This window comes from Larimichthys crocea, chromosome XVI, assembly GCF_000972845.2.
Source record: "Larimichthys crocea isolate SSNF chromosome XVI, L_crocea_2.0, whole genome shotgun sequence".
In the NCBI taxonomy this organism is placed as follows: Eukaryota; Metazoa; Chordata; class Actinopteri; family Sciaenidae; genus Larimichthys; species Larimichthys crocea.
This window is the reverse complement of record NC_040026.1, coordinates 10,213,070-10,240,549: the sequence shown is the minus strand read 5'-3', so window position 1 is coordinate 10,240,549 and position 27,480 is coordinate 10,213,070. Positions and strand designations below refer to the sequence as shown.

At 40.4% G+C, this 27,480-nt stretch overlaps 2 protein-coding genes across 2 annotated transcripts; one reads left to right on the top strand and one right to left on the bottom strand.

Annotated features, from left to right (window-relative positions):
• Positions 1-562: 562 nt before the first annotated feature.
• dlx4b (distal-less homeobox 4b) lies at positions 563-4,521 on the top strand. The gene is made up of 3 exons (XM_010736300.3): positions 563-1,276; positions 2,235-2,428; positions 3,742-4,521. Exons 1-3 carry the CDS (start codon positions 955-957, stop codon positions 3,994-3,996), a joined length of 771 nt encoding a protein of 256 aa, XP_010734602.1. The 5' UTR covers positions 563-954; the 3' UTR covers positions 3,997-4,521.
• A 5,830-nt stretch (positions 4,522-10,351) lies between these two features.
• On the bottom strand, positions 10,352-13,003 carry dlx3b (distal-less homeobox 3b). The gene is made up of 3 exons (XM_010736299.3): positions 12,113-13,003; positions 11,102-11,286; positions 10,352-10,790 (listed from the first exon to the last, which is right to left on the bottom strand). Exons 1-3 carry the CDS (start codon positions 12,453-12,455, stop codon positions 10,476-10,478), a joined length of 843 nt encoding a protein of 280 aa, XP_010734601.1. The 5' UTR covers positions 12,456-13,003; the 3' UTR covers positions 10,352-10,475.
• Positions 13,004-27,480: the final 14,477 nt, after the last annotated feature.

Sequence of the window (27,480 nt, the reverse complement as noted above, 5' to 3'; positions counted from 1 at the left end):
GTCAGAAACTCCATTAATATTTAATTAGTCGGTGCCACAGCGGACATTTATGTTTTATACATATGCTTAAAAAAACTCTTTGGCATCTATTCTATTCAATTAGTTTTTAATAAACTTAGCGAATTATTAAAACAATTATTGCAAAACGGAATTGTAAAGGTTATTTTTGTTTGTTTTTTACTTTTTTGTTTTTAACTATTTATAAACGAATCCATGTCAGATCTCATATTGTTTGAGTTATTAACTCCAGATCAAATTATGTTTTTAGATTGTATTATACTCATGCATTAGTCATTGCACCTTCATATCATATCCGTAAATTACAATTATGCATTTTTGGGGGGGCCTAATTATCGAAGCTTTCCTCTAAAAACGCAACTAGAATTTCGAAATAACAAATGTATATATATATTTTTTAATTTAAAATGTAAAAGAAATGTATTGAGGCAAGTTTTAAGCAAGTTATATAACTCGTTTTCAGGAAAATACATTTTGGTTTGATGATAGACGACCCGATTCATAACATAAACTAAAATAAAATGAGAGATTATTTCATAATCTATGGAAGGAGGTTCCTTGTGGCTGCCGAGCCGCATCCTGCATCATATGTTAATGAAGTTAATGGTGGAGCTCCAGTGACAGCTGGCTGGTGAAGACCAATCAGAAAGCTCGCAGATGGAAGGCAGTATGTTTGAGGCTCTGCAGGCAGGAGGTGTTTGAAGAACCATGTCAGCTCCTCCAATGATGTAAAGAAGGATCCCTTTCGCTTTATTCGATTTTTACCTCCTAAACGGTCGCGAACATGCACACTGTAACTTATTACTGCCGGGAAGTTTTTTTTACGAGCAATGCTTTGGACTTAAGTGTGGATTTGTTCCAAGTTTTTCTCGCTGCCCGACAGAATTCATGAAACCCTATTCAGAGCGACGGGTTTATGGACTCGCGTATTAGCTAATGATGTCTATGGGTTTCATGCCTGACAGTCTGAATACCTCAGATCCCTCCAAATCGGCCTTTCTAGAGTTTGGCCACGGACACCCGGCGCACCAGCAGCACTCCTCCGGACTGTCTCACATTTATCCCGTTCATGGCTTGCATGCTGCTGGGCATTCCCAGCACGAAAGCCCCTTTCCTGGCAGCGCGTCCTATGGCCGCTCTTTGGGCTACGCCTACCCCGGCGCGGTGAACACTCATCCCCCGTCTGCATACATGTCCTACCAGCACAGCAATCACAGCAACAGCAGCAGTCTGGCCCACAGCAGATTAGAGCAGACAGGTATGTGAGAAAGTCAAATCGAGCCTGACTGGATTGTTGTATCATTAATGGCTCTTAAAATTCTGATTTGCCATCATGGTTAAGCGTAATTACGCACAAGGCGCCAATTTGCCTGACATTCTCCTAGTGAGAAAAAAAAAGCTCACTTGAAGGTTTAGTAAAAATAAATCATTTTTTCATCATGTATAACGTCTCATACTGAAAGTTGAATTAAGGCATGGGTGTCAGCAGGCATATTCCAGCTCTATCACTAATGTCCAAACAAGGCCTAGCGTTCAACCACCGCCTCTCAGGGATTCTCCCACTTTTAAAACTCATGTTATATAATGAAGGCAGATGGTGCCATTAATTTTATTGACCATAATTTTCTGTGGGTAAGTCCAATTATGGCCCGTGTAGCCTGGGCCTACCTCAGGAACCCACTTTTACCCTCATTGTTAGTGCACATTAACAAAACGATCCCAGAAAATAGCACTTCTTTCATGTGGACTCTGCGTGACTGTGTGGGAGTTTTCACCATTCCACTCTTAAAATATGATTCTTCTGGCTTTCTTTGTTGCAGTGTAAAAGTAATATCATGATTCAGTTAACGTGTTGTTAATCCTACGTGTGTCCCTCACTAAAACATTTAATAAAATTATATTATGGCCATAAGCTTTCATGACGCAAAAGTTATCTTACTTTTTTTTTTTACCTTATAGGCCCTGCTGTGTTTATAGCATGCCGTGCAGGGCCTGTCAGCTGCTGTGTCTATTATATTTCCTATTCATACTGAATTTCTTAAAGTGAGCCATTTATCAGTGCTCTCGTGTTGTTTGAGATGCTGTGCTTGTTTGTTGTTTCGCGATATCAGGGAGAGAAAACAACAACAAAGAAAGTCTTGACCCACAGCCTCAGACAGAAAAAGTCATAAATCAAAATTCTTATGTCATCTTTTTTTTTTTGTTCTCTGTTCAAGACCGCGAGAAGTCCACGGTGATCGAGAACAGAGACCTTCGTCTAAATGGCAAAGGGAAGAAAATTCGGAAACCTCGGACCATCTACTCCAGTCTGCAGCTGCAGGCTCTGCACCAGCGCTTCCAGCAGACCCAGTACCTGGCCTTGCCGGAGCGCGCCGACCTGGCGGCCAAACTGGGACTCACCCAGACTCAGGTGGGCCTCCAAACAATCCTGAATGGATCAGGAAGATACACGCACTTCATTGTCCTATTATTAATGAAGGGGGTTGTGCATAATAATTCCACAAATATTAAAATATCACTCCTCGGAATTTAATATTTAGTGGATTACTAAATAAACCCATTGGGCTAATATCTTCTATAGTCTTTAATTAATCCAACTTAAAGTAAACTGAAGAAAAATATTAGCGAGAGAAAGTGGATGCTGAAAGTGTGGAAAGGGAAACCTCTTATCTGCTGTATTATTTAGGATCACTGCGCTTCTGGAGATCAAATGAAAAACTAAATTGTTGTGATTTGTAACTCGATCCTTTAATGCATGCCTTATTTACTATACTTAATTTCGTGGCTGTATTTCCTTTGTCAGCACTGGTCCTTGAAGTGCTCTCAGTGAATGGGGCAAGACTACGCAGTTACAAATTTATCAGAAGAGAAAAAAATATATATATTTTTTTCTACAGGTCTGCGAAATCAGGGCGTCAGAGCTTTTGTTTCTCATGAAATATACCTTGGAGCAGTTACTTTAATAGTTTGTTTTTGTGAAATTATTAAATGCAAATATTGCAGTATATTTCACGTTCACAGCTGCACGTGTCGCTGTCAACTTATTCTCAGGGGAGACAAAAATGAGGTCTCCCTTCGCTTTCATCTTGAAAAACAACAACAACAACAACAGATAAACAGATGGATGGACTCTGTCATCTGAGCTGCCTCCTGCGCATTTTGCTTAATCCCTCAGCATTTATTTCGACAACTCTCTCCCTGCCTTTCGTGCTTAGATGTTTATAGATCATTTTGGCTTTTTGACACACCATTCCAATATTCACACCATTGTTCTCGACTTAAAATAGCCAACTTATTTGGAATCGGCAGAGATTTTTCAGTGATATCACAGCGCGCTTTGGGCTGTATTTTTTTTTATTTCACAACATTTTAAGTCTCGGGTTGTTGCTGTCACACTCATACTTTTGACTCATAAAACAGCGAACAATAAAAGAGCTCAGTTTTAATGGATTACAAGTGCCACTCAGCCGTGAGGCTGAATGACTAACAATACCCCAGCAGTAGGCCTGGGATTTACAAAAACAACACAGAAAAGATGAGAGTTATGAGGAGTTTTCCTTTTTATTGCTCCCAAATGTTCACTTTTCAGGCCAATTCCGAAAAGTGTATTGAGTTTAATTGGGGGAAATATGCTCATAAAAAGCCCTTCTCCGTATTATTTCATTTATATCACTGCTGATTGTTAACCACAGTGACAATTATGTGCATTCTCTCTTTTTTTAGGTGAAAATATGGTTTCAGAATAAGCGCTCCAAGTATAAAAAGATCATGAAGCATGGCAGCGGATCAGAGGGAGAACATCTCCACAGCACTAGCTCCATCTCCCCCTGCTCGCCCGGGTTGCCACAGCTTTGGGAGGTCTCCATGGCGAACAAAGGAGCCCAAATGCACCCAAACAATTACATGAACAGTTTTGGTCACTGGTATCCAAACCACCACCCTCATCAGGACGCGATGCCCAGGCCTCAGATGATGTGAGTGGATTGTTTTTGGTGTCGTGCGGGCCAGCTGCTCGGGCCTTTATGAAGGGCACTTCGGGCTACACTGAACTTGCTCTCAAAAGGCCTCTTCTCAGAACTGATTTGTGTTTAAATGTGTGTTTAATGGGACTTTCATGTATTTCGTGTGTGTTTTTAACTCAATTTTCGATGCAAAAAAGAAAATCGACCCGGCATCAAATATATTTTTTAGATTTGTTCGAATTCTGGTGCATGGCCTCAACTGAAATGTGGACTTTGTTTGTGCCGTTTTAACAAGAGACTCATGGATAAAAGCATTTTTAAAGAATATGTTGTGTGCGTGGGTCTACTTTCTTGGGGTTTCAGCTGCATAGTCCAACAAATGCTCTGCGCCTTGTGCAAATAAATACAAGTTGGATTGACTTTATCATGAATGATTTCTTCTGTGACTTTGTTTAGGTTGCTGTTTTATCAGTGAACTGTCAGATATCCCAAGAGACAAACTTGGGATTTGATTTTCTTCATCAAACTGTGAAAGAGACGCTGACTGTTTGCAGAAGTCTAGATTAATAGTAGCCAGCATCTCGAGAGTGTAATTTAATGGAGATGAATAGAGTTTTGTTAACGGCCACAGGTCAGCCAGTGTGATAACTCAGAGTTGGGACGAAAACAGATCTGAAAACAAAACAGGTCTGCTTGGATTTCGACATTCCGTCGTGTTTTATTAAAACACCTGGGGATCGATTTACTGTTTAGAGAAAAAATAATAATTTATTGGTCGTTTATATTGTATCCACTGTTAATTCCAGTTTCAGTATAATTTCTTTAAATTTAAAGCTAACAGAACATCCCTTCCTCAAAGGAATAATATTTCCCTGCACGGTGGTTCAAAAGGATGCGTTGTGCCACTTTTACGCACGGTGTTTGCTTTCAGCGTTACCTTTTACGCACGGACAAACGATTTTGACATATATAATATCAAAACAATATAATATATAAATATAATAACATATGTTTTTATATTCTATTATTTTCTTAGATTGTCCCAGAGAGGGACACGTGAAGAGAAAAAGACGTGCAAGCCAACATTTTAACAATATTTTCCTTCACTCTCGTCCCCAGTGAGCTCAGACACAAACCTCGACGTTGACAAAAAACTTTGACAAACGGCCGTGCTATTCCTCCAATAAACAGCGCCTGATTTATAGTCGTTTGCACTGATTTACACATTCTGGAGCGCAGACTGTTTAAACACAGGGAATTAGTTATTTATATCTTGCAAACACACATCTTAGAATCTTGGCTGATGTTCTTGGGGTGTTGAGCTCTGATTAATGAAGGCGAATCCTGCGTAAAAAAAAACATCCAGTGACTTCTTTATATTCTCTTCAGTCTTCACCCTGCTGTCTTGGCTGTCAGGCAATTTGTCTGGTGTCACACACCCACAGTGATTATTAAAACAACAACATAAATTCGGTTTTTGTGGATCTATTGTCCCCTAATATAACTAGTTTAAAAGGGATCTTTATCTATTAAAATACAGAATATTTCTATTGCAGGTGTAGCTCTTCGTGTATGGTGTTATTTTAAGGGTTTCCACATTTCCTGCTCAAGCAGACACTTCCAAGCACAATGCATGCAAAAAAAAATCAATAAATATCAATAAACACCAATACATTTAATACACTTAAATTACATAGAAAGATAAAAACATGCTTCCTTCTCAGGATACTTGCACATATTATTGTATTTCAAAAAATAACACTCCATACCCGCTTCTAACTACATTCAAGCCGCCGTGACCACCACGTCACCAGAACATTCAACCATACAGGCTACACACAGTCCTGTCTTACCTTAGTCAGAGAAATGCAGCCTTGTTGAGGAGGTCTAAAGCCCGTAGTGGTGTTTCTCTGAAGAACAAAGCCACATCAGAGCCCTGTGTTTTCACTCCTCCAAGCTGATTTTCTCACATAACATCAAGTATTGCGTTACATTAACATCTCCTTCTTTATATATACTATACACCCTCGTGCCCTTTTCTTCATTCCTGATGATTATGTGACTTGTTAAACATGCGGGCCCTGGGAAAGAAGAGGCGAGAATTGCTGAACCAAGTGACGGGACATCAGGGAAAATTATAGGCAATTTCACATCTCCAGATTAGAATAATGGCTTGTGGAGTTGGACAGACAGAGTAGGACCTTTCAAACGGGGGCCAATTATCATGCAGGCAGATTGAAAGGAAAGTGAAAAGGCTCCTCGTGTAATAGACAAGCTAAGAGGAGACGACGGAAGGCTGGGAGATGGGTTGAAGGGTAATGATAAAGGCAAGTCTGACTGTATCAATGCTGTGGATGGTCGGAGTTATCAGATACAAGGTGTCTGATGGGTTTTAATTGCAGGATAGCAATAAGAGGGGAAATAGCTTGTTATTAAATCCCAGTTGCTTTGAATGGGCGAATGGCAAAGCAGGTCTCAGGGGTGATTATTGTTATTAGCTTGAGTGATCTGACAACTCAGATAATTGTGAGCAGCTTCCCTGTTAGAGAGAATGAATGCATGATTTGGTTTCATCTGAGGGAAGGCTTGACTTAGTATGGGGAACGATGCACACATGCACACACACACACTCTCAGGATTAAAAGATGCAATACAGTTTGGCAGGCAGAAAGGAATGCACGCACAGTCAAATTAGATTCAAAACACTGGATTTAAACAGGCCAGACACATTACAGTGTACATGTAAAGCAGGAATTACATTGTTTTGTTTGTTTTCTATTCTTTCACAGTTTTAAATGTTTGGGTTAGGTTGATTCTCATGTCGGAAGGTAACTTTTTCTAGATCAAGGTGAGGTGAGCAGCACTGAGCCCTCACCACGGGGAAATGTTTTTATCAGGATGTGATGACTGGGCTGTGAAACATCAGCACACAGCCCAATCCAGGCCCTGGCCTGAGGTCAGCCAGGGTTCATGAGTCCACAGCTGTCAAGGATGCCTTTCTCCCTTCATTTCATCCCAGTTTACAGCAAAATGGAGAGAGTGAGTGATCCTAATGCAGCCGAGGACCAGCCCAGGCCCGGACAGAGTGTTGGACAGCTGCTGCAAGTATTTCCATGGATGCATTTCAGTTCCCGACCTCCATCTCAACCCACATCGCTGCACCCCAGAGACAAGTGCCGACATCACACTGTTACAGAGGGGTAGGGGGAGTGGAGCTTATAGAGGCCCGGGCACCGGCTCTATTTAGGGTGCTGTGATGTTGTGCCTTGCAGGATCATATTCAAGTTCAATAGTTCACCTCCATGGCTACTTACACTTGTTAATGTTTAGAGATGACATATATGGACATGTCTGACAGCCCACACACACAAGAACAGCCTGTAGCGAACACACGTTTGTCTTCGGCACAAATGTTTCCCCTGACAACCGCAGCCAAGGGCCACACATGCTGAGGGAGCCACAGAGGAGAGGTCACATGTACTCTTGATGAGATTTCATTGATATTAAAAGGCAATAGTAATCATATTGCTTTTGTCAAATCAGCACGTTGCACTGAAACGATGAGTGATGCTACAGACAGCTGGTGTTGAGTTCAAGGGAATAAACCAAAGGAAAGACATTAGGGAGATTTGTTTCAGAGCTGTGCGACATTCATAATTTTTTGAAGCAAAATGTTGAAAGAATCTGTGTGAAGTTTGGTGGAAATATGTAAAGTGCTTTTTAGAATAAATGAAGTGACATGAGTGTTGAAAATGCAACAAATACCTTCATGGTAAACGTGACCAAAACAAATCAAAACATAAAAGAAATCCTACTGATTTTGGTCATGTCAAAATAATTTCAAATGATTCAAATTCTAAATTCAGGACAATATCAAGAAAGTAATAAGACATTCTGTGGAAATATTATGACTATATAAAACAATTAAGCTTAAAATAAATCGAATGGATTGAAAATATTAGTTATATCTATTCATATGGATGGCATAATGTTGTATAAAAGATGTGTAGTCAAAATTTCCAGTGTATTTGTCAGCCATATGTCCCTGTGCACATAAAATAAAATAAAGAGTGAAGTCAGTCTTCAGTCAAAAAAATATTCACCCAAAGAAACTCTTCAGTAATATAAATATTTTCATGATATGTATTTGACATGTATGTAAGGTTGTACCCAAAGAATGTAATAATTAAGTGAATGAGCTGTAATATTAATTAATTATACAATTAAAAAAAAAGATTAATGTATGTATTTGATGGAAGTAAATTCAAAAACTAGTTTAAAGAAAATCAATGTTCAGTTTAAAGAAAAAATAAATTTGGGTCACACTGTGATGGCTTAATATAAATCCACATTTTAAGTTCTCAAAGTATTGTAATGACACAGTGTCGCAGTAAAGTTTCATCTAGTCGTACCTTCAGTCCTGAGCGTATTCCATCCGAGTTACTAAAAGCTGGAGAAAAGGTTATAAACCCACTAACACCGTGGGTACATTTTCTCTCAGTGCGTAATGGCGCCTTGGTGGTCCATGTGGATAAAATCGCCATTAGCAGTTTTTTTTCCTGCTGAATATTTAATAATGCATGATGTATGCGGCCAAACTAAGGTTATTGTCCACTGTCATTAGTCATTAGTTGTGAAGACGCGGGAAGGGAGGTTTCTTTTTTTTTTTCTCTATGAATGTCTCATTGTCGCTGTCAAAACAATCATTATCCCAGTAGTTGTCATATTTATCATCTCTCAGTTAATTAATATCACTGCAATTCCCCACGTTCCACATGTCACAGTCACTCTCATTAGGCTATTTCATCACCTTGGAAGACTGGGCATTTTTTAAAGTGCGTATTCACCTTAAACCGTGGAACCTTTGGCTAAATTATTGGGTAAAAATCTGCGTCATTACATGCATGATCACTGTGCTCGAGTGTTTAAAAAAACTGCTTATCAGCAGTCTTGGATCATCAACTACTTTGCCAAATGCAACAGAATGAAATCCGAAGTCTAGAAAAAAAAAAGGAAAAAAAAGAGAGAGTTGTGTTTTCTTGTACCTTCAATATCTGGCAGAGTTTCCATCCATCCTGCTGCGCCTGTGTGCGTGTGTGCGTGCGTGGGATCCCCTTCGGCAACAGACCTGCTTCACTCCCGCATACCACCACCCACCAGCCTGTCTCTCTGTATGTGTGTGGGTGTGTAAAACGCGCTGAATTCTCTATTGTTATCTGGCAACAGAATAGTAATAAAACCGAGTGACTCCAACATGTCTGCTTGTATGTTGTCTCTTACTGCAGCGCTTTGCACGCAGCTCCCAGCGCCAAAACTGTTTACTTCACTGTGATGTGACCAGTCAACTCTTTCAACTCTTTTTTTGGACGTTTTTGATCATGAGGTCAACAGAAATATCTTGCAAAACAAATAGTATTCTCTGGTTCTGTTATTCAGCCGTTTCCAAAATTAAAAAACAACAGTGTATTAACTGCATATATCTTGATTGTAACACAAATACAACTATAATCCTCGCACAAAACGGCTCTGTTGTTCTCAAAACGGATGAGTAAATATTTAGAAGATGCGTGGATTATAATTAAACATCCATTACGAAGGTTTACAGCGTGTTTTGTGAACACGCAGAGAGAATTTTGAATAAACCAGCCTCCAGTGAAAGCAACATTTAACCAAAGTAATGTAGATTTAAAGCGAGTGATGTAAATATTTCATTTGATTCAGAGAAAAATGTTCACACAGGTGTGTAACAAAGAAAAAAAAAACTTTCTTGCGCTTTCTTGGCGTGGACATTATGAACCCCTATACTGAATGTCCTGTATCTCGGCTGCAGCCTGTTTATAAAGGGGCTAGACACACAACATACAAGTAACACCTTTATTCAATTGACAAGAAGGCAACAAGTGGACTAATTACATGGATATGAAAATGGTTCTGGAAGCACCACGGTGCAGTCGTTCCTTTTCAAACAAATATGATCATAGTGGTTCTGCATATAAACACATATTTACAGCCTTCGACGTTTTTTGTACAAATCCATATAAATATGACCTGAGTTTTTTTTCTTTTTTTTCTGACGCGCTCTCTACAAACCCACATGCATGATCTGAATGTAGCATGGATCAACTGCACAGTTTTGTCAATATTTCTGGTTAGGCTACTTGTTTTAAAAAAAAAAAAAAACTTTGCATATTCATTTACAAAAGTAGTAATGGAAATACAACAGAAGCGATAAATAATTTAAAAAAACCACGCCAGATGTCCGTTAAATATGCTGCCACAAGTGATCAGGAATCCCTTATGTGCTTTGTGAATGGGAAAAAAACAGTTCTGAAACATTCTCGATCATCCAAAAAGGAGAAAAAAAAGCAATGTTTCACTTCAGGCCTGCTCCCGGTCCACTCAACCTTTGCTCTGCAGAGTCATTGTGGAGAGACCTCGTTTGGAGAAGAAGAAAAAAACAACAACTGAGGAGATAAATCTGCTCTTGAGTCATTGTTAATAAACAGCTCCCACACTTTGTTGCGGGACTGGGTGGTGCACGGTGCCCGGGTGCTGTAGGTGTGATCCCTGCTGGTACCAGTGGTTGTTATAATCCTCCAGGTATGGCGGCGACGAGCTGTGCGTCGGCTGCGGGACCTGAGGTCTGCTGATCGGGGTGTTCTGAGGGGTGCTGTTCTCCCACACCGCGGGGGAGGGCGGGGAGTTGCAGGCCATGGAGTCGCTGGCGTTAGGACTGTGCTCAAGGGGAACCTCGCCGTTTTTGTACAGTTTCTTGAACTTGGATCTCCGGTTCTGGAACCAGATCTTGACCTGGGAGAATAAGAGTGTGAATATTAATTATAATGAAACAGAACATTCAAAGATAAAACACTGTAAAAGGTGTAAAATGTTAAACCTAACAAAAACACAGGTCTGCAGTATTTTACTGAGAGAAAATGGAGCTTATGTTTAACTTTTATCCAAATAAAACGAGAGGCACAGAAATCATCTATGCGTAATTACGCATCGATGAATAATTTAAAGGCAAATATTAGACTTATTTAGAAGGGCTGACTCAAATATGGCTACCGGTATTGCTCAATTTGAAAATATCTGGGGTTACACTGGGTCAGGTAGCTTACCTGTGTCTGAGTGAGGCCGAGCTGAGCCGCCAGCTCCGCTCTCTCGGGCAGAGCGAGGTACTGCGCCTTCTGGAAGCGTCTCTGCAGAGCTGCGAGCTGGTAGCTGGAGTAGATCGTCCTCGGCTTGCGGATCTTTTTCGGTTTTCCATTCACCATACGGACCTCAGGCTCTGGCTCTTCTTTCACTAAAAATAACAACAAAAATATTTAGATAAAATACACAATTTAAAGAAAGCTTTGACCCTAAAGTGTAGTACACTGAACATAAATCAAATAAAAGTGAAACCATCATGACGAAATGTGATCACGAGATTCTATGGGAATTGTGTCTGCGTAAAAACACATACATACTTTTATTTACAGATATTTTGTCATTTAAAAAAAAGGCAACTTCAAAGCCTTGAGAGGACACAAGTGTCATAAAACAAAAACCTCAAACGGAATCAATGTGGAACATATGTAATGTCTCATTTGGCAGGCCGGCGGTAACATGTAAAAATTGATGGAGTGAATATTATTAGCTTTAATCAATTCATCATTGTTTTATGGCCAGCTGTTAATGGAAGGCTCGTTCCCAGGCGGGTTGTTAAAACACGACATTAACAGCAGCCGGTCTTGACGACCACTGCAGTTTTTAAATCTGCAGATACATAATAAATCAGACATACTGGAGAGCGCGCATTACACTGGCCTTGTGAGGTAAAAAAAATTATGGAGACATGAAGCGCAAAGAAAGCAAGTGATTTGACTTAAGTCAGCATGTCGCACTACTTATACACTGTCTCTAGTTTCTGCCACAAATGTTTCCCAAAACTTAAACAGATTTTAAAGAAAATACAAGATAAAATAACGAGAACACATAAAAGAAAAGAAACTAGCTGGTGTCACAGTATGATTCCTATCTTTATATGTAGCCAGGGCTCTTTCACAAGACTATCTCTACCATAAATGAAAGATAACATTATGCACACAGATCTCAGATAAATAACTGATGATTATCACAATATTTACCAGAGCTCGGAGGCGAGGCCTGCAGGTGATCTCTGTTGTAATGTCCGAACTGTCTGTAGCTATTTGTGTAAGGGTATTCAGATTTGGTGGCGTACGCTCCAGCGGCTCCCATTCCGTTCAGATTAAACTGATGATGGTAAGAGTTCATCGGCTGTCCGTACGGTTGACTCTGATAATATTCGTGCTGGCCGTGGGCCGTCTGTCCGCTGTAGTAGCCCATGTCCGTCACCGAAGACTCGGGGAGCGTAGGAGAGTCCTTGGAGTTCGGGTGGCAACTCATAGATCCTGGTAGATCGGTCAAAATACACGCAATCTTCTTTTCATACGTCTGTCCGGCGCTCATAGTGAAAGCAGCCCTCCAGATGGAAGAAAGAAGGTCCACTGGGAGATTCTTGGGATCGTTGTGGAGTGCGCAAAGCAAAATCGCAATAAAAGAACTGATGTGCGCGCTCTCTCTCTCTCCCTCTCTCTCTCTCGCTCTCTCTCCCCCCTCTCTCTCTGTGAATACACAGCTTTGGAAAGCCTATAGTCCACTGAAACTCTCCCAGCTGTAGAAACTTAGTTGTGGCATCGCTCAGCCCGTGTGACACAGAGTTATAGAGTGCTGGGTTGGAGGCTGCCTTCTCATTGGCTCCACTGTTTTCCCCCCTCTTGCGCTTCAGGCGAATTCGTGGTGAAACCCAGCCTTCAGCTAAGAGAGCCTATGCACGCATACCTCAAAGCCCTGAGTGTTTTTTCCTTAGATTTGCATTTACCTGTTCACTGGGTGAACATGCAGCTCTGTAGGCCTCCAGAGACTGTCTGTCCAAAAAAACACTAACTACCTATAGGTCCAGTTTTCTCACTGGCACCAAGATGTTACAAGACAAAAGCAGCCCAGAGCCTAATCCTGTAGCCAGACCATTCCCTTAATGTGTTTTATGCAATGTTTTCTTAACAGTGCCTAGAGATCACACTTTATTCAGCCTATTGAAAGGTTGCCAGCCAGCCTCCCACAGACTCCCATTGTCATTCAAAGGTGTTGGCGGACAGTGAACTTTACGTGAAAGAGATGGAAGAGATAGGTAAAAGACTCAACTGATATTGCCTGCGGGTAAATTCCTCTGCACTGTCCGTGTTATGTGCGTGTGTGTGCCAACATGCAAATTTTTAACAATGTTAAAAAAAATAAAAAAAAACAGGAGTGTATCACAGTGAACAATATGTAAGATAAAATTGTTTAATTAAAAAATATATATATTTCTTTGAAAAAAACAAAGTTTAAAACAATTGTTTGGCTTGTTAATCTTATTTTATTTTTTATTTTTTTGACTTTTGCTTTCAGCTGAATGCACGGTGCACAGCGCCGCCTGCTGTGCTCATCCACACATGCATCTTTAGTTTTCTGCCTATGAAATAGGTGCAAGCAGCGACACACTGCTGAAAATGTACAAACGGTGTTTTGTCGGCTTCTGCCAATATTTCCCATCGTTCCAGTAACATTTTTTTTCACACACCACAATCTCAAGTTTTTAAATAACACTTCTGATATAACATACATATCACTGTAGCCTCTCATGTCTGATAAACTACCGCCATCTTTTGGTAACTTTCTGTAGCACCCGCATGAAGTTTTAAAGGGTAAGTTCACCCAAATAACGTTAATCAAAGGGGGAAACCTACTTTTTTTTTTTAGCAGAAACTATAATCACCCAGATACATTCAATTTAGCTTTTTATGGGGAAAAAATCAGATATCTAATATAAAATAAAAAGAAAAAAATGTCCAAATTAACAAAATAAAAGATGACACCTTTAATAGTGGCAAGGCTTTCAGGCAAACTAAGTGTTAATGACAGATGAGAGCGTATTTCTGAAAGCCCATATATTCACTTTGTTTGCCCAATTCAAAGTCTAACATGACTTGACATGTTCCTACCTCTCTTATATGACTTGTATCCAGTCTTGACTTCAGTACTTGTATCCCAGACACGAGTCAGATGATTTCTGAAGTTGATGTAATTTCGTCTCTTGCCTTTTGGGGGCACCGACTGACAAATTGTGTGGCTTTAACCCATTACAAACAAAGAGATTGCCTTTGTATTATATTAAATAATCAAATACATATTAATTCATTTTAGAATTTCGAAATGCCAATTAATATATTTCAAAAGATTTTTCAGCGCAGTGAAAGGTTTTCTGTTGTAATTTGTTGTGGGCTGTTTGCTTGTGGATTCCTGCAGGAGTAAGTGTTGTCATCAATTGTCCCTTCACTGTTTCATTATACATCCAAAATGTAGTCTTATGGTGTTGTAATGTAAAAATAAAAAATTACAGTAAATGTCGTGTCCAAATAGTTTTGTCAAATAAAGAAGAAAGGAGGGAATCTGATCCCATGATTTTTTATTTTTCCTGTGGCAAGAACACAATTTATTAGATGTTACTCAAGGAAGTTTTTGAACATCTTGATCCATAAAAGTTTGGTCACAAAGAAATATATTGTTGCCTCCATACCTTGAATGACTCTTGTGAATTTCATGCAAATGCAATCTGTGGTTTCATTAAGCTCTCAAGTCTCAAACTATTTGTAAATGTGGATGTACAGATCCGGATCGCATTGATCATGATATAGAAATGTTTAAGTGTATGGACAGAATAAGCACACACGTACATTTACAATTCAGACATAACAGTGTACTACATATTTAAAACAAACTCTGTCACTGCATAACAATTTACCAAAGCATTTTAAGTCCAGTCTTCTGAGAGTGAAGTGTAAAAAAGTTGCTGTTTTATTGCGAAAGAGTCATGATTGTAAATGTAGTAACACAAACCTTCCAACAGATGGTGCATATGTCTTAAAATTCAATGTGGTGGAGACAGTTTCAAACTGTCAGGGCACACACAACAAACGAAATGTGATGAAAATGTTTGAAAAATAAAATAAATAATTTTCCATTGCCACTTTATTGTGGAGGTCTTGTGTGTAATTATTGTTTGATGTGTTTATCTCATCAAAAAGGTGCTGAAACACCAGACTCCTCTCAGGGCCTTCACAGGTTAAAAATTAAGGACTTTATGTGCTATTGACTTGATGTAGTGTTTATTGATATTTCTGTGAATTGTGTCTACAGATAAACTCAAGTAGGTCAAGTTTAGGAAATTACTATGAATTACAGCTACGCTGTTTCCGATTTCTGTTTTTGTTTGCCGCCAGGTTACACCTGTGAAACACTTCCATGTTATTGAAGCGAACAGACCCCCTAATCTGCAAATTTAGTGTTTGTCTCAGTGACTCCCCAGTTGTAACCTGTATGCTTAGACTCGTAGACATAGTGGTTTATAGTCTGGTGTAGGTGCTCCTCTGCAAGATATAAATGTCTACATTTCTCAGCTCAAATATTTTTTTCTGTCAGAGAATATGTAATCTATCTTTGGGTGAAAATCTATCCTGCACACGGTCAAATGAACTCTCTACACTCAACCAATCAAACCCTCACAACACAGTAACATGAGACAGCTTTCAGGGACATGTTTTGTACTTTTCTAATGCAGTGTGTAAAAGTGGAACAGCTGGCGTGGTTCCAATACAAGACAAAAGCTCAGGCCTAGCACAGAAAAAACAGCAATTACTGGATAACTAGGGTTTGGTCTGATCGCTGTCGAGGTAAAAAAAAAAGAAAAAGAAAAAAAATGTACCTTTTGTACTGTACATTACAAATGGAGCCATTTTCCCTCAGAGAAAGTAATTTTCTTCCCATTTTCAACTTCTCAAATCTTCCTGAGAGACATCAGTGTAATTAAGGGAGACCCTTTAGGCCAAAAAGAGCAACTCTAATCGTAGTGACGCTCAGACATGACGCACAAGAAGAATCAGGACAATTAAAGACATACCGGCTGAGCAATTTCTTCAGGACCTTGATAGGATGACAATAGCTGTCGTTATCAAGAAGTTTTCCTTCAAGAACCTGACGTGCCTCTCTTCATGCGGCTCTTCTGTGGTTTTTCAATTTTAAAATTCCAGCTTCAGCATTCCAGATTGAATTGATTCTCCCTCAGACTGGACACAGAGTTATGATGCCCTCAAGACAAATATTGTACCCTCTGTTTCTATGTGCTCAAGTGAACACATCTGCAAGTTTCCCAGTCCCAACTTTTTTGGAGCATGTTGCAGGCAGACAATAAAGTTTAAACATTAAAGATCTTGTTTTATGTAGTTTTACAATTCAATATATGTGTAAAATGATTTACAAATCATTGCATTCTGTATTTATGTCAATCTGGGTTGTACATAGAAAGCTGATTGTTCTGGGCTTTGATGCAGAAATGCCACGTACCTACATGACCATCAAAGGGGAACGCACATTTATGTATAAACCAACTACGTGCTGCTTCATAAAGACTTCTATAGCAGCAGTAATAGTGTTATTCTAAATCCCCTACACACATAAACAAGTCGCGGGGATCCCCTGCAGCACTGTAATGTGTGCATAATCCCACATACATACACCTACTGCAGAGGATGTTTAGACTTTAATTATGAGGGGGACGATGACATCACAAAAACAAACTCCCCTCATTGCTTCCTACGCCCCCACAACCATCAACGCAATTTCATCTCCCTTTGAAAACTTCAAGGCAGCAGTGTGGAGCTCCTTGAGATAATGAAGCGCCACTGGCTAGTTTGTGCTGATCCGATTGAATGGTCGGGGAGTCGGGGCACTCTTGTGAGTGGGAGCACTGGAAGTCTATTAACTGTTAACTCTCTCTCTCTCTCTCTGCTTCTTCAGTCGTGATTAGAGATAAAAAGAGAAAATGGCAATGAGTCAAGGACTTTGAGCCATCTGTGTAATGTAGATCTGTGCGTCCAGACAGCCAGACAGGGAAAATCACCTGATGCTTTTTACTTCTACTCCTCTTTCATTAATAAACCCTTCTCAGTCATTCCTCCAAATGTTTCCAGATATCCATTAAGTTTGTGATCTGCAAAATGCATTATCCAAACATGTACGATATAATAGCACGAAGAAAAACTGCAGTAATTGGCTTCCCCTGAAACCGGCCAACAACTCAGCGCTCCCATCCCTTCTGACTAAAAATACTCGTCTTGATCTGGGATTTCTCTGGAACAAATGATCGTTCCAGCCTCCCAGCGGTGTTGTAAGTTGGCTCCACTACAGGCCTCACTCTTCTCACTGCTTCACACCAGGAGAGTGCACTGTGCAGGAGTGGTCCGTGTGTGTGTGTGTGTGTGTGTTTTTCACTTAAGGGGACTAGAGGAAAAAAAAAAGCAGGTAAGGCCTGGGTAATGTGTTCCCAAGAGTCAACAGCTGCCAAAGGAGTCAAAAAAGCTAATGGAAGACACATGTGGCCAGATGTTAAAGGGCATGCCCTTTTCCCCAAACAAACACATGCACACATGCACATAAACACATCCTGAACACCTAAATGCTCCCCTGCAGGACAGCTTCCACCCACACTGGTCCTCCTGTGAGTTGAAAAGCTGCTATTTGCGTCACTGCTATTGGCTTTCTGCTTGTAATTAAGCATTAATGACACTTGTCTTTATGTAGTCACACTCAGCAATTAACGCACTTCCTTCATATAGATAATCTTTAACGCGAATTTGTATGTTTGTGTGCTTGTTTTACATTTGTGCCTTTTTTATTCAACATCCCCTTTCTTTATCTTCTCTTAGCATCAGTTCCTGTTGTTGTCTTTTTTTAAGATACATTTTTCTGCCTTTGTTTTGATAGTATAGCAGCTGAAGAGTGATGGGAAGAGAGAGAGAGAGAGAGAGAGAGAGAGAGAGAGAGAGAGATGTAAAGAATAAGCACATCTTATATAATACTGAACAGAGAAGATAGTTTAGTGAAGTGAATTTTGCCATATTGCGATATATATCTGAAAATATTCTTATTAATTCTGTGATATTATTATCACAGAGTGAAGTTGTTGTAATCAGGCCTCTTGATGTGAGCATATAAATATTCAGTCCGTAGGCCGGGTATGTTTGAATGCAGAGGATGTAAACAAACAGCCTCCTGGATGGAGACAACAGGCCTCTGACAGCATTCCACTTGAATCAGCATTTGCAACAGTGCACTGCTCTAATTGAGTGGTCCGGTCCAATTTGGCTGTGAGCAGAGCCACACACAGTGCACGTCTGTTCTTTTACATACATAGAATATCAAGATGTCCTCATGAAGATCTGACACATCCTCTGTTAAACTTTCTCTTTCCTATTCTTTCTCCATCGTGGAGTTTCATGCGTTTCTTTTCCTCCCTCTGATTCTCCGTCCATCACCTCCTGCTAGTCCTAACCATTTTTTCCTCTTAGCTGGTACAAACACCAGACCCTGCACAGAGGCATCCGTACAAGTGTCCCGTCCTGGCAACCCCAGCTTCATTGACAAGAATGCATCTATTCTCCTTCGGCTCCACTTTGCCAGAGTGGATGAGTAAGAGCAGCCTGTAGAAACAGCTGTTAAGGGAGTGATCAAAAGAAAGAGAGAGACTTCTTTGATTACTACCTCTTTGTTTGCTCTCCACTCAAACTTTCGTATTCACTAAGGCCACTCTCTGAGTTGGCTGCAAGCCAAGAGAATGCACGAGAGAAGAGCGAGCGTACTGAAGTGAAGTGAATATACTTGTATCTGCTTCTATTTTAAAACCAACGGTGGCAAATTTCCAAACATCACTTTTCTAAATCATACTCATTTAAACTATATTTGAAAATGTCACAGTCTCATGTGACTCTAACTGAGTCCCAACTATCCCACAGTTCATCTTGACCCTTCACCCCTTTGTTACAATCTCTTTTGGTGCTTATCACTGAAGAGTGAATATGTAGCCTTGGTTACAGCTAGACTCGCCTTGAGTCTGTTGGGTTGAGATGCCCTCTCCCAGGATTCAGGAAGCTCCACCCTGATCCAAATTTGTTTGTTTTGGCTCAGACCAAAACGCACTGAGGACTAGATGAAACTGCTCTCTGCTATCTGCTGATTATCTCCACTGAATCTACAGGCAGGATGACACCAGTTTTTATCTCACACACAATTAAATGTATTTCCGGGTGTTCACAGTAGGTGTCAAGAGGCAATTGCGTTATCGAATACTTTGTCAAATACTTTGTGTAAGATCAAACAAGCGTACAGCAGAAAGTCATGTGTAACAGGATGGTCTTCAAATGTTGTTGGCTAGATGTCTTTATTTCCATGGAGTTAGGCTCAATCTGAAAACTCAAAGGTGTAAGACATTTTTGAATCTTTATATAAAAGAAATACTAAAAAATATATATTAAATTTAAATAGTTTCAACTGCCACAGCATACAGAGGCAGGTCCTGACATCCAGCATCCTTGTTGAGGTGTTTAACAAAACCAAATTCAAATGTTCAGAACAAATATAAGTAAATGCATTTGAATGGAAATCTTTTGTAGGCAGGGAAATCACAGACAGGTCTTGTGCAAGACATCAACCTAGTTATTTGGTGGGCTTGTTAACACAGCGTAGAGAGCTGCCATTTTTCTAGGCATGCCTGAACAGGGCAGATTTTGGGAGTTCCCGTTCTGCCCCTTTTTCCTCCTCAGCTTACACAAAATCTCAACCATGGTCTCTCATCTCCATGTTATGAACTTGCAGCCAGACCCTTAAACCATCAAGGCAGAGTGAGTCAATCAAATCAGGTTGAAACAAAGTGCGTTGGTCTACAAACAATCCATCTGATCATGAGTAATTTTCTCATTTCTAATATTTGGCCCCAGGAGGTGAGTAACCTCCCCTCCCTACCTCTACTCCCTTTTCTCCTGTACATGCCTTTGTCCTCAGGGAAGTGATGAGGACATGAAGTGTAGTCCAGGTAACAAGGGATAGGCACCATTGACCTAGATGGGTGATTTCCAACCAGGAATATTGTATACCTCAGGTGTACTTTTGCAGTAGCTTGGGGGTATGTGTACAGATTGTAGAGTAGCAAAAACACATATTGAGTTAGCTGTAATACCAGGTGTTCAAATGAATGAATGAAACGTGCCTGGCAAGAAAGCAGAGAACTGTAAACAGTTAAATTGCTAGTTCATTGCTAAGAGAGATAGCTAAGGTAATAGGTAAAAATTGATTAATGGGACAATGTATGAAAAAGTTAAAAGTAGCATTAACAGTTGAAATAATTCACTTTAAATAATGGATATTATATATAATGGAGTTAAAATAATGTAAAGTAATCGATAAACCGTTGAAACAATTAACTCAATGGGTGAGATAAACAATGGCTAAATTGTGAAAAAGCATAAAGTAGGAGCCAATTTGTAAGTGCCAAAAACTGCAGGTCGCGAACAGCAACTGGTTACAGAACATGTCAGTCTCCATAAGCCCCTATATTAAAATGCCCAACTTCACAGCAGAAATAAACATGTTTACAGCCTGGTACAAAAAAATGATTTGGTCTGTGTAGCTAATTTCCACGTTCATGAACTCTACTGAATCTGAATCTCTATATAACTCACCCATTGAAATTATATTAAGGCTTAATTGAATAATTAAGAGTGTGGCCACTTTGACAGGCGCTGTTACAGGTGGTTTGTTTGAGCATCTCAGTCTACTGATGATTCTAGACTTTCAGCCCATTTTCGATTAGTCAGGAGGCAAGTGAGTGCCAAAGATGGAAGCAGCTAGGGCCACCAGTTTCACAACGACTCTTCAGAAACTTATGGGGGCTGTTACAGATACAATGTACATGTTTTACTGTCTATTAAATAAACAGTTAACATATATATCCTTAAGACTGGTGGTTGAAATAGCTGTCAATAGCGTTGACTCAGGGGAACCTGAGTTCATCTGGCACGACAAAAAAGGTTGGAACCACTGGCCTAGAGCACCTTTTAGTAGATATTCTTTATTAATCTACATTCAACTGTTAATGAAATGAAATGACAATGGTTATCTCAGGTGCTATACTTGAAGGCTACTACCACCCACAGTGTAACAGGTCACAGTGTGAGGGACAGTGCCCCGAGACAGGCCTCTCTGTGTCCGCCTCACTGCAGAGTCCCTGCCAGTGTCCCTTGCTAATGAATGGACATTTAATGATCTGAGAGGGCCATTCAATTGAGTGGAAAATGTGCAGGTCTGTAGAGCACAGCTCCACTTGTCGTAGGAAACAAAGGGCTGTGCTCTGTATTCACACACATAGAGAGGGACGGAGTGGATTCACACAGTGGCTTGAGAGTAGGCTGGACACACACATGGCATGCATGGGCTCTGCAGTTTTCACACGCTTTAGCGGAAATCCCTTACAATAACAGTCTATCTACAGTGCTACGCTGGATAATGTTTAAGACATTTAAACAACATTTAAACAATTCTACCAACTGAAAAGTCTTCATAATGTAAATTACAGTTTACTAAAACTCACCTGAACACACAGAAACACATTGAGTTTATTAACATTACAGCAGTTACCACCACCAATCAAATTTAAACCATCTGCCAATCCCAGCACACTCACAACAAACAAAGGACATGGACCACAGGTTTGGCTGTTGAAAACCAACACATATGTGTTCAATATAGACTCATCCTTTTATGTTCCAACATTCATTTGCAGGCCATGCAAGCACAGTCACAAACAAAATGGCACCATGTGGTTACAGAGGACCTACTGCAAACAGCCGATCAAAAGACGACAGGAAAATAAATGCTCTGTGTTTATAGGAGGTCTCAGGGATGACCAGTGAAGTTCACAGGGGTTGGGCAAACAGACAGCCACTATGCTGTGCAGACAGGAAGGAGGCTTTATAAGGAGTACTGTAAATCAACTCACTTTACCACAGGAGGGATGATGGGCAATGTGGGAGCAAGCTAGCATCGTGTTTGCTGGTCAGATTTACTGCAGCAACCCTCCAGATTGTGTCATTACTCAATGGTCTGTCCACCAGATTACATTAGGCCAGGTCACAGCACCATGCATCAGATTTACTGCTCTATATATTCACCTATTATCCAGGGTGAAGAATAGCGGGTCTCTTAATAATTGGATAAAGGGAATGTAGATCCAGTTTGTCAATGTGGCAATGTGACTTTCAGAGACAATTGTAAACCAATACTCCCAATCCTTTCATCATCTTTCTTCTCCAGAGATAGGACTGTTGTGTTAAGCAGTATAAAGTGTGGCCACATGTGTGTGTGTTTTCTGCAATGTACCCATAAAAATTAAGTAGCACTGAAAGAGGGGACTGTTTGGGTCCCAGAGACAGAGAAACGCTCAATTGGTAAACATTGCAGACAGGTGATGGGCTTCACTAGGTTGTTAAGTATCAAGTTCTGAGTTAATGTGTCTTGACTAAGGTGACATGCGCTCTTGACCTTTTTAAACACATGCAACAGCCAATCCTATTAACTAGTGTGGTCTGAGGAAAAACACAGCAAGAATCCTGTTATGACTGAGCTCTAGTTAAAGGTCAAACTGGTGTCATTCCTCTTCTACCCACCCACTCCTTTAGAGATCTGTATTTTATAGTTATATACCTAAGCTGCATTGGATGAATAATAACTGTACAGCATGGGGCATTTTTTATGGTTATTGCACCTCTATCTCTCAGACTAAGAGCTCATGCCCAAGGTTATCAACATTCTGGGCGAAAAGCCAGATCAAACCCAGCCTCCCCTCAAACATTTCTTTACCTATGACTCCTTTGCACAGAATTGTTCATTTTACACAAAAGTGTCTCTACAGGCAGAGAAAGGAATGCTGCACGGAGTGACTCCCCTTTTTAATGATTAAACTTTACCGAGAGTGCACTATTGTACAGCAAGTGCTTTCATTTAATTTTCATGCTCAGTAGATCATTCACTCGATTCACACATTATTTCTGTTAACGCAAAGTTTCAGGAAATTGGCAGAAAGATTTGGAAAGAGTATTTGTTCTTGTTGTTTGTGATTTTCTTTGCTACCAGTGATTTGTCTTATGACTGGAAAGGAGCTACAGGAAGAATGAACTACTCAGCTCTAAGTACATTCTTAGGAAGTTATACAATCCACTAAGAAATGCGTCTCGTCCAACATTTTTTAAATGTTCTGATACTGTTATTTGTTGTACATTACTTTCTGGCATAATACCAGCTGCTTCGAGCCAAACAATTTCTTAGAGGAATAGCTTGGCATCAACATCTTTGTACCTCCTTGTGGCAGGACTGTACAGCTCTGGAAAGGTCAACACAGCTGATCACCGGCTTATGTGATTGGTTAATACAGCATGAAGTCAACTTGCATTCCTCCAAATATATTTCAACTTTTCGCTGCAGGCAGCTATGTTTTTTTTGGAGCATCCCCTAAAGGCAATACCCACATTCAAATGAATAAAAGAACTGGCATTTTAGTGAATACAGAAGATTTAGCTAGAATATCGATACTACTCTCATAATTGAGAGTAGCCAGTTAGCCGAGCTTAGCATAAACAAATTGTCACAAATTGTCACTTTTGCATATATATATATATATTTTTTTTGCATGGAATATTCAAACATTGTGTAACGTGTTAATTTGTGAGCTTTAGAGGTGATTGTAGGCAGATTTTATTATGTCAGACACAGCCAGACTATCTGTTTCCAGTCTTATGCTAAGCTAAGCTAACTAGAAGCTAGCTGTTTATTTAGCAGCCATATGAAGTGTGGTATCGAATTTCTCATCTAAGCCTCAGTGACAAAGCAAATACGCTTATTTCTAAAATGTTGAAATATTCCTTTCACAGAAAGAAAGACACGGTGTGGAGGGTTCATTGTTATGCCAGGAGTATTGTATTTATAACATGAGTTTGTGTAACAGCTGCTTTGTTTCCACAACACACTGACTATGTCCCACTGTCTCCCATCGCTCTATCTGTCTGCCTGAAAGTTAAGCTGAAAAACAGGTGCCACTCGACAGTGGGAGAGTGCTCAGAGCCACGCCTTCCACCTCAGGCTATACATTCCTACACTTAGCACGAACTGGAGACCTAAAGAACAGCGAGACCTTGTGTGGGTCCCAAACCCCTGCTGCATTTCCTTCCTGCTGCACATGCATACATCAAACACTTAAAGAACGCGCACATGTGGATGATGACATACAGTCCTGCACTTTCGATGAACAAATGTGAACATTTACTCACAGATATTTACACACACACACACACACACACACACACACACACACACACACACACACACACACACAATGTGTGTATATTGTACACATGTATGCAAACACTACACCCACTACTCTCCTGCCCCATATATAAAGATTTAACAGGGAAGCAGCAATGCTTAGCAACTTAGAGAAGTCATAAAACATACAGAAACACTGTATGGAGAGATATCATATGACATTAAGCCAGTTGTTCCGTATTATACAAATAGTATGAACATATGTGGTCCAATGGGGACTGTGATAATGGCAATTCCATCATGTATGACATCAAGTTGTTTAAAAATGAGTTGTAACTCACGAGAAACTGAGATAAGAACTTTACACAGTGCTGTGTTTTGGAGGATAAATAATGGATAATTAAATAATAACTCATTTTTACTGTGTATAATCCCTCCCTTCATACCAAAACTGATTGGTAGATAAGTCAGTGTCAGTTGTTTCCCCGCTGCTGTGGACATATGTTGGGAAAGATATGTCTAATATGACATTCCTTTCATTGTGGATTGACTGCAATCTCCTTCTGTGGCTGGGAATTTACTAGATTATTCAGGCAAAAGCTTGGTATATAAAACAAAAAGACATATTATTAGATATCTCATTCTCATGTATTATGTATATTTTGTTCTAAAATTAGATTTCATCTCTGCCAGACAGCTAAAGTTACAGCAGGGAAATATGGCATTGTCTTTTGTCTCCCTGGGGGCATGCAAAAGTTCACTTGATATTCTGTAATTTAGCCAAGTGTGAAATAACATCCAATGTGTGAAAGTTGATGTCTTCACATTGGGACAAGAGAATGGCATTGTTAATATGCTGCATATTATTTGTGTTACTGTGCTCATGTGCTGCATAAATCTGTCTGTGGTGAATTCTTGGTTTAGTGGACAGGGCTGAGAAGATCATGTTTTATTCCTGTGAAAGGTCATCAGAGCCCAGCAAGAGTCCTGGCTGGAGTTTAAACAGACCACACTGTCTTCCTACCACTGCTCAGAACATACTGGCTTCATAGCAACTCCCAGCACCATGGCAACGACCGGCTCTGTCGTCGCTGTGCAGCGAGGACTTGGAGTGAGAGCGTGCTGTGTTTCATATTCAACCAATGTCCTGCTCTGTATGTTATGTTCGCCAGTCTGGCTAATGTGGATTAATATTCATGGAAATTCAACATGAGCCTGACATCTAGTTATTTTGAGGCCACTGACATTATTTTAATATGGATTATTGGATATTTTGATGCACACAAGTCTGTCCTGTGCAGTTCTTACTCCCTGAAGATTTTACACAAAGCCCATTGAGTGAGTACAGTAACAAATCAGGAGGATAAATGTAATGGGGCTATTATGGGGCACACTGAAGCACTCAGTCTTTACATTTGCTCTGCTCTACAATAGCCAGTCCATTTATATTATCACACATTCACATCAGGAACTCCACATAGCATCCCATTCACCCAGCCCATCTCATATCAGCCCTCAGCACAATTTCAAAGGATGCCTTGAGAGGACTCTGTGGAGCCATCTAGAATATACGACAAACCACGAAGCAGCAGGAAAGTTGAGCAGGAAAATGTTATAAGTATGTAGGTTTAACCTCCCCAATTAAATGGATATTACGAGGCAGAAAGAACAACACAGGAATAATGAGAAGAGGAGGAAGGGGGGAATTTTTTTCTGGGATAGTATTGTGATGGGGGTGGATGATGGTGGGTTTGGGGAGGGGAGAAAAAACAGGAAACTGCGAGATAAATTGCAAATTACATTCCATGTGTGTTGTGTGGGTTAAGACTGGAACCCTCAAGTCTCCAGTCGTACAGCAGAGGACTCTGGGGGCAGCAGAAACTGCATTCGGGTCTTTGTCCCCTTGGTTCACAGAGACTGGTGTTGGTTTACAGTTGGGTCTGGGGAATACACATTTAAAGGCCGGAACTCATTTTTTCACTGCTGTACCGCTGGGCAGGGACCGAAAGTGAACTCACTGCTCTTGTGCCAAACATTATCAGATGCAGCTTCCTGTACTTTTTAAATTTGTGTTACCAGGAAGCTCTACTATGCATATAGAGGCAGCCATAACAGTGATTAACAGTGGGCTGCCAGTGCAATTACACACCTTTTTCTGACAAAAAAAACACAGTTTGTCAGTATCCGCTGTCACTTTCCCAGAGCGACACTTTTCATCTCTCAGATGCCAGAGGGGTTAAGGATCAGGTGCTTTCCAGGACCATTACCAAAAAGCATGGGAATCGATCACATAGAGCAAAATGAAAGGGGGCAGGTCAGGCTGCTCATCTGTCGTGGTTTGGTGGCTTTAAATTCCTCTCTGCTAATGTCTCTCTCAGGATGTTTGTCTTGTGTCGAGTCAGGATGGTCAAGCTGGCTCTTTAATTGCACAATCGCATGGATCTGTTTAGTGTCGGTGCTGTACCAGATGCCCGTCTTGATAAGGCAGCGACAGGTTGTTGACACTGTATACACTGGCATGTTGCTCGCTCACCTTTTGGCTGAAAAGCATTCACTTGCTAGATAATACAAAAATGCACAAACACAAAGATTAAGCCTAGATTAGATTGTTTTTTTGTTTTTTTGGATCACCTAAATTGTATGGAGTGACAGACAGAAGATTGTCAGGCAGATTTGTGTTGCATTTCGATGCAGCTTAACCTGTTGATGGCAGCATATTGCCTCCATTGTGTTACATGCATACAGCACATTTTGTTCACAAGATATATCAGAAGAGAGTACGCACACATATGAATCTTTGGACACCTGAACATACTACATCAGTACTTCAAAATACAGGCAGCGTTTCTTAAAGCACAAACAAACCTTTCGCAGTCAGCCTGTGGAATGTGCACAGTGCACTACATACAGGGCATTATTTCATCAGGGATGGGGTAGAGATTACCTCTGGGTGAGAGAAACTCCTGGAGCATGAGGCGATGCAGAGTGGGAGCTCAGCTCATCAATTAGAGGAGGTCAGTGATGCCAGATTTTAGCCAGGAGTCATCCAATAAAGCAGACACGATGAAAGATTGCGCATTTCTCCAGAGGTACAAGCAAATGGGGAGGTGATGGAGTTGCGGTTTGGTCTCTCGACACCAGAAAAGAAATGGGAGAGGGGGGAATTGGAAAGGAAAAGTTACTTTAAAAAACTCTGGCTTGTTCCATGAACTCTCTAAGGGGATTAAGGGTTTAATGAACTGCCTGTTGG